The 8,300-nt window shown below is 41.2% G+C and overlaps 1 protein-coding gene across 1 annotated transcript in view; it reads right to left on the bottom strand.

Moving 5' to 3' along the window:
- Positions 1-280: 280 nt before the first annotated feature.
- The window catches only part of LOC113658423 (cadherin-2-like), a 97,558-nt gene continuing 89,538 nt past the window's right edge, over positions 281-8,300 (bottom strand). The window contains exons 15-16 of the mRNA XM_027170836.2: positions 6,805-6,969; positions 281-1,932 (exon numbers count right to left, since the gene is read on the bottom strand). Coding sequence (XP_027026637.1) covers positions 1,726-1,932; positions 6,805-6,969 — 372 coding nt within the window. The 3' untranslated portion in view covers positions 281-1,725. The remainder of the gene's footprint in view (positions 1,933-6,804; positions 6,970-8,300) is intronic.

The raw sequence follows: 8,300 nt of genomic DNA on the forward strand, positions 1-8,300 counted from the left end.
AGAAACTCCGAAGCCTCTTAAAAGCTCTTTAAGGATGAAAATGTTTTATGAATAACTTCTATCATTACGTCTCTTTAATTTGATGGAGAAATGCCCAAATTTCTAAGAATGTTCTTAAAATTTTGTTCTCAATGCTGATTGGTTGGAAAATGTTCTGGCCTGAAATTCAAACTGTGATGTTTTCATGTTAGAACGTGTAAGAACTTCCAGTGTAAGAACGTGAAGATTCGTGTTTGACGTTTGCTATGCGAAGCAGAAACCACGCAAACGAAACAAAACGGCATCTTAGCTCCAAAATTAGCTTTTTTATTTAGGTGTTTGGGGGTGAATAATTGAAATTCCAGTACATAAGATTATCCACAAAGCGTGTGTCAGAAACCTTTCCTCTATTAAAGCTAAGTCGATCATTAAAACCAACGCCCTTTCCTAACTCCACCCCCTTCCTCCCCTCCAACCTCACCATCACCTTCATCCCTTTTTGGTACAAATTCAACACTTGTGCTGATAGTTACTCCTTCTTTCTTTTTTTTTTAATTACTTTTTTTTTGTTGAGTAACTTTCTTTACCATTTATTTTTAATGTTTTTGTTTTTTATTGTTTTATTTTTTTCTTACAAAAAAAAAAAAATCGTACCTCTCACATATCTTGCATCAGCTGAAATTGTTTTTCGAACTCCGTACATAAATTTCGAATTTTTTATTTTATTTATTTATTTTTTGCTTTCATTGTTGTGAAAACATAAAAACATGCAAAAAAAAAAAAAAAAAAAGGCGCAGCCCGATTAGTTTTTTTTTCTTTCTTCTAATTTTACATTTACAAGATTGAAACGGTTTTTGCACTTCTTTTATCGACTACATTAAAAGTAAAAGAAGAAAAAAAAAAAGGAAATATGTACACACATTTTACAGTAGAGTAAAAACTGAGGGCATCAGATGGCGGCTAAGGCAAATGAAGTGTAGATGAATGAGAGCAGAAAGAAAACAACTGCCTTTTTTTTTGTTTGTTTTTTGTTTGTTTTTTTTCGTAAAATGTAATACAACTTCAGAAAGAAAAGGAAAACTTTTTCTTGAAAACTCCCGTCTGCAACCATCTGCGTTCATGACTTTCGACTTAAAATTGAAAAGAAAAAAGAAAATCGAATATTTTTTATCTGTACAGTACACTGTTTTTGCCAATTGTTAAATAACTCTTCTGTTCTTTGTGGATGGTAAAACCGGGAAAAAGAAACGTCATGAAGCAAATCAGAAATTAACACTTTTTTTCTTGAAATCACTTCAAATGTCAGTACCATTAAAGCCTTGAACATACTACAAACTAATCTTTCAGATCCAAAAAAACCCCAAATGTACAAAAAGGCACGTTAAATCCCAGTGCTTCTGTACTGTAAAATTCAAGTCAGTGTAACATTCCAAAAACAGTGACGTCATCTCTTCCCAATCTCCGCTTCCGCTCATCTCCAGATCATCTTCAGTGCCAAAAGCCTTCACAACAAGCATAAACCTACACTACAATACTGAGTCTAGGATTTTTTTTAATTTTGTCGATTTTTTAAATTTAGTCCCTTTTTTTTTTTTTTTTTTTTAGTTTTTTTTGCTTAAATCCGTATGTTCTCGTGGGGAAAATCGGTTGACAGAAGCTGTCCTCATAGATCAGTCAGAATGGGGGTGTGTGTAGAGAAAAGCCAGGCATGTGTGTGTTTTTTCTCCCTCGTTCTTCCTTTCCGTCTCACTCGTCTGAGCCTCCGTACATGTCGGCGAGTTTGCGGAATCGCGGTCCCCAGTCGTTGAGGTAATCGTAGTCCTGGTCTCCGCCGCTGCTGGATGAGCTGATAGAGCTGAGCGAGCCGGCCGTCGAACCGCTGCCCTCGTAATCGAACACCAGCAGCGAGTCGTACGGCGGAGCCGTCGGGTCGCTGTCGGCCGCTTTCAGGCCCTGCGCAGACAAAACAACAAGAAAATAAACAACTTTGACCCAAAACAAAACAAAATATTACACATAAATAATGCATCTCTTCATTCCTCCTTGTAACTTTTTCACCTTAGGTCAGATCCAAAAGTTGTTATATATAAGAATGGAGCTGGTCATGGGGAATTGGATGGACTGTACATTTAAGCAGCAACCCGAACTGAACCAAGAATAAAATGATATGTTCTTAGTAAAAAAAAAATTCTTTGTTGAAGTTGAAGTCAATATTACATTAAAAAGAAGTTTTCACTTATTCGGCTCGTTGCCTCATTTCCTAGTTCCCCGTCCTCGTTGCCTCTGCTTGCTCTTCGGTGTTGTGTTTGTAGATTGTCTGACCTGTTTACTGATTCGAAATATTTCATAGCATTTTGCATTCGATCGCTTATCTTATCCCCCAATGCCTTGTTACGTGACGATTAACGATGCGTCGTTCACCGAGAAATAAAAATATTATGCGTGACAAATAGCTGTAGTGTAAAAATAAGGAATAAAACAATTCATTAAAAATATTTGTAGAATAAAAATAATAATCTCCTGTTACAAATCCATATGCAGACTTTAACCTTCCCTGTATAAAAACCTACAGAAAATGTAATGTCATGAAAGTAAAATTCGTCAGGAGTTAAAAGCTGATTGAGTCGTATTAAACACGATGGCTAAAGCTACCAAAAAAAAAAAAAACAACTCCAGCTAACCAAGGTGTGTATTATTCGATAACCTTTAAAGGGTACAGTTCTAAAGGATTTTGTAATTGAATTGAAATAAGGTCTGCCGCTCGTCTACTCATTAGTGCTAAACAAACAGCTCAATATGGAGCACAATCTAGCAGATCAATCCAGTGATATTACGTGATGTGACCTCCAGAGCCTTAATATTGTCTCATTAGCTTGTTGTAAACAGTCGAGTTGTGAAACTGTGCGGAAAAAGCACAAGCGAGCATCTCGTCCGTGCTCCGGGGGGTGGGGGTGGGGGGCTGCTCTGCGCATTTTTAACTGACCTCCAATTTCCAGACTGAAAGGTCGAGACGCACATCTTTCTCAGCATGCGAATTAATAATGACCTGAGGTGAACTGTGTGTACTGCCTAGTACAGGATCCGGCTAACAAAAACAAATTAATAAATAAATAACCACCAAGATCATTGTCTGCTTTCAGTACAGAGATGAAACCTCTTCCTGGACTAAGAAAAAGTAACCGAGAGCAGTAGGTTCTCTCACCACTGAGGGCTAAATTTGTACCAAACAATCTCTAAGCTGTAACTAATTGGTTCTTTTGTGGTTGTTGTTGGTGGTGGTGGTGTTGTTTGGGTAGAGAAAAGCCAAGCTAGGTGGAAATGTAGGGAAGTAAATCACACTGAAATGAGTAGGGGATATTCTGACCCTTCTAAGGAAGAAAAAAACCCCCCACAAACTTAATAAACAGAAATGTAATACTCGGAAAATGATTCTCAGGAATGTAGCTATGTTTCTCTACAGCTGTCCATTTTGACTGAGCCTGTACCCACTGTCACTTCCTGTAGCTTCCTGTTCCTGGCTGACAGGAATGACACTTGATGTGATCTCATTCTGTGGTACAGCCTCAAGAATAGCGACATGACATACTCAGAATTCGTTCTCTGCATTTGACCCATCCAAAGTGCACACACACACAGCAGTGAACACACACCCGGAGCAGAGGGCAGCCATTTATGCTGCGGCGCCCGGGGAGCAGTTGGGGGGGATTCGGTGCCTTGCTCAAGGGCACCTCAGTTGTGGACGGCCCGAGACTCGAACCCACAACGTTCGGGTTACGAGTCAGACTCCCTAACCATTAGGCCACGACTGCCCCCATTAGGTCACGACTGTGTAAGATACTTTTCTGCTTACCGCGGTTGTAAAGGTTGATTATTTGAGTACCTTAGGCAACCTTCCTGAAAGCTGGAACAAATCTGTCCTCAAACTGTACAGACTGCAAGAAAAAATGATTACAAGTTGACTATTAACTATTGACACCCATTGTTGTGAAACCCCTAAATGAATTCTGGTCCATAAAGTCCCCATCAGAAGGCCCACAATTGTCTGGCACTAAAAGTTTAAGGCAGGTGAATACTTATGCAAGATGGTGTGTCTACTAAACCTGACCACTCTTTTTTTTTATACCATGCCTCCGGACCAGGGAGGAGCAGCGGAATTAGAAAGGAGCCACCATGCAGGGCAGGTAATGAGAAAATCGGCAGCGAGACGTAGAAAATGGCAGACATTTCTCCATTCATCTCTGCCTCGCCACAAGAGCCAGAAAGTTAGAGTTATAGTCATAGAGAGAGCGAGAGAGAAAGTGAGGTTCTCGAGCAAAGTGCTCTACACTTCAAAGATGAAGGATAAGATAAATAAGCTCCCATATATCAAGCTGAGGCCGTCTCTACAAGCAGGGTGAAGAGAGTGGAGAAAATGAAACAAACTCTCCCTGTAGGGCCTTGGGAAAGAGTTTCTTTAAATAAAACAGCAAAGTGGTTTTCTCCGTCTGTTCACGAAGACCGAACAACGCGGCAGAGACTGAAATGAGCGCCACTGACTCGGAGACCCTCTGCTTTAAAAGACGTATAGAAAGTCGACCTTTTTACCTTAAAACACATTTAAAGGTAAGAAAGACGCTCAAAGAAGTAAAGAGGACTTAGAGGCTGGTTCCACTCTGCAAAATCCTTGGTACTGTAGTAAAAATGAAAAGAGGAAGGAGGCCATTAAAATAAGGCAAGTGTGGAAGAAGTAAACGTAAACCGTGTCTGTGAACTAGTCATAAAAGCAGAGAGGGGTGTATAAATACACTCTGCTCTCGTACCGCTCGGCTTCCGTTGTTCTCGTAAAGAAGAGGGGGGAATGAGCTCCATTTTGTCGGGAAGACAAGATAGGATGTCACGCTGGCTTTACAGGGTGCAGGTATTAACTTAATGTTACTGTCAGAGACAAAAGTAACATCGTAAAAGTATACTTTAGTTGTGAGGCGAGATCGTTGGGATTACATTTACGGCATTTGGCAGACGCCGTTATCTGGAGCGACTTACATTTGATCTCACTTTATACAACTGAGCAATTGAGGGTTAAGGGCCTTACTCAGGGGCCCAGCAGTGGCAGCTTAGTGGATTTGGGATTTGAACTCACAACCTTCCAATTGGTAGGCCAATACTTTAACCACTGGGCTACTACATTCCCCAGGCACCTTCACGTATCATGGCTGGTCAATTGAAAAGCCCAGTTTGAGCACTTTACCAGACTACAGAGGGTTGCAAGTCTAGTCGTTTTTTTTTTTTTATTAGACATGAAGTCTGAGTCTATTTCACCTGGATGCGATTTCTACCCTCTTCAGCATACACAAGCAGAAGAATGCCCATGATTGCCATGTGGCTTGAAGCCATCGCTTCCAATAAAAACAGTGCGGCCCATTTTACTCTCTTGGACTCCTGCCATTGATGACTGTGACCTCATTAAGATTCTTGTCTTATGAACTTGAGTATATGTACTTCCTGCTTGTTTAGAAACATTATATGGTGCACTTATGAGCAGAGGAGATGGATCGAGCGGTCACACAGAATGTAAAACCTATTAAGTATGTACAGTATCTGTGTAAACTTACGCTTCAGTCATTTCCTAGCTTACTTTTCTGACCACAAAAGCAATAGACTAGAATAGAACGGGGCATAGAAGCCTTTATTATCACCACATATACATTACAGTACAGTGGAATACTTTTCTTCACATACCCCAACTGAGGAGGTTGGGGTCAGAGTGCAGGGGCAGCTACGATACAGCGCCCCTGGAGCCGGGAAGGGTTGAGGGCCTTGCTCAAGGGCCCAGCAGTGACAGCTTGGCTGTTCTAGGCCTTGAACCCCGATCAACAGCCCAGAGCCTTAACCAGTTAAGTCACCACTGCACCTAAACGGTACAGCTAGCATACTCTAATCAAACTAGCATAGCATAGAAAGTCATTACATATGTGTCTTGACATAAAATAAAACGTTTGAAAGAAGGATCCTGTGCTTGCAATGTCATCAATTTAGAAAAGGCAAAAAAAAAAAAAAAAAAAAAAGCAAATTGCTTTGGGTTTTTTTTTTGTTCAGTAAAAAAAACCAAAACCGAATTCCTGGAAGGACTGATTCATTTCTTTTTCTCATACGTTTATATGTCATAGCTCTCGAACACACCCAATTTTGACCACGGTCCCACAAACACCAGTGTTAACCCACATCATACTACTTGTTTATGGTTCATAGGTCACATGGCTGTTTTGGACTCAGGTCTCTGACTCACATTATTTTTCTAAATAATAAGCGCCCATGAAATGAGCTGCGTCCGTCGGAGCTACTTCCTCACAGGCAGTAATGACTCTTTATGGCTCTGAGCTTTGCTTTTTCTGGTATTCAGTCCAAGTCATGTGTTTCCTGGTTCTGACCCCCGTCTTGTTTTTATGAGTGTGAGTACAGACTGGCTCACGCTCAGTTCCCTGCTATGAACCTCAACTATGATTCTTGGGAAAAAAAAAAAACTAAATAAAGAGACTGCAATTATGGCAAAGTGCCTCTGGCTTCTGACTGTTGAGTGACTCGATGTGGGGAAAAAAAGCCCTCAGAATGATTGTATTGTGAGAAACAGTAAGTATTCAGTTTATTGTTCAAAAAAGAAAAGGTCTCTTATATAACCTGAAAATGTGTGTATGTGTGTGTTTGTGTATGTGTATGTGTGTGTTTACGTCTTGGTGAGGTACCCAGAAGGCTGGGAATACCTGACCTCGTGTTTTGATCTTGTGAGGACATCTTGCTGGTCCTCGTTAACTTTTTTTGGTTACTGAACAAAAGCAGTAGTCGTGTTACCTCATTGATGAAGTCTCCGATATCTCCGGGGTGTGGGGCGGCCGATCTGACCGGGTACTGAGGCTCGGGGTGAAGCGGCCTTTCATCCAGTCTGCGGATCCCGACAGGCTTTACACACTCCGGGTCCATGGTGTCCGGCTGCTGCAGCTGACTCAGGTCATAATCCTAAACACACACACACACACACACATACACACACACACACACACACACACACACACACACACACACACACACACACACACACACATAGTTAGTTTCTCAAGACTAATTGTTCTTCAAGCTCCAAACTCACTTTAATCCCATTAACATCGCCATGGCGATAGGATTAATCCATCTCTGAGTTCTTCTGAGGACCCAGGCATCGTGGGATAGCAAAGAACTTGAGCAGCAGGCTTTTCAATGACTCAGCGTGGTTTTACAAGAAGAGCTAAAGTGAAAGTCAGGAGGCTTTTATGCTGAACAAAAAAGGAGGTAGTGTTGGTGCTTGAGTCCACACACACACACACACACACACACACACACACACACACACACACACACACACACACACACACACACACACACACACACAGTGTGTAAAGCTTGGAGCTGTACTGTAGGTATTAAACACTATCATTATTAGAAGCACTCTTCTACACTGTCATTTCAGGTCCTCACTTGGTTCACCCCAACCTTCTGACCCCTCACACCCCCGTCTTTGTTACTGGTTGGATCTCTCGGCTTGGATTGAACTACACACCTACTCACAAACCTAAGCTTTAAACCCCACCCCCACGTCTGCAGTCTTGCACCAGCCAGCACCGGATTAGGAGCTAAGCTTCTCTGGATGTAAGATATCTCGAGATACAGTGTGTTCATTCCTCTTCACTCTCACACACTTCCAGTTTAGGAACTGGGCTTTAGTACGATCCAAAAGCTGCTCATCCACCCATCTACCCATCCCTCCATACATCTGTTATTCCAGATATCCATTCATCCGTCTATTCATCCTTCCAACCAGCCCTCCATCTATTTTACCATTTATCCGTCTACGTATCTATCCATCCAATCCGTCAAATCGCGGATTAACCAGTGAACATTCCACCAACTCCAATTCCAGCATCCATCCATCTATCCATCTGTCCATCCCTCTATCTTTCTATTCAAGTACCAGTCTGTCCATCAATCGATCACAGCATCCATCCATCCATCCATGCGTTATAGCATCTATTAATCAATCTATTTAACCACCTCTATCTATTCTGACATCTATTTATCCATCCATCTATCACTCCATCAAGACATCTGTGTATTTATCCATCCATCCCCGCATCTATTAAGAAATCTATCTAGCTATTTATCCATCCAGACAACTATGTAACTATCCATCCATCCATCCATCCATCTGTCCAGGCATCGATCCATCTATCCAACCATGCATCCTTCCATCCAAAGTAATTTTCCAATCAAAAATAATTATTATCAATGTGGCTTTAAAATTATTCATTATATTG

The sequence above is a fragment of the Tachysurus fulvidraco genome, chromosome 1 (genome assembly GCF_022655615.1).
Source record: "Tachysurus fulvidraco isolate hzauxx_2018 chromosome 1, HZAU_PFXX_2.0, whole genome shotgun sequence".
Classification (NCBI taxonomy): Eukaryota; Metazoa; Chordata; class Actinopteri; order Siluriformes; family Bagridae; genus Tachysurus; species Tachysurus fulvidraco.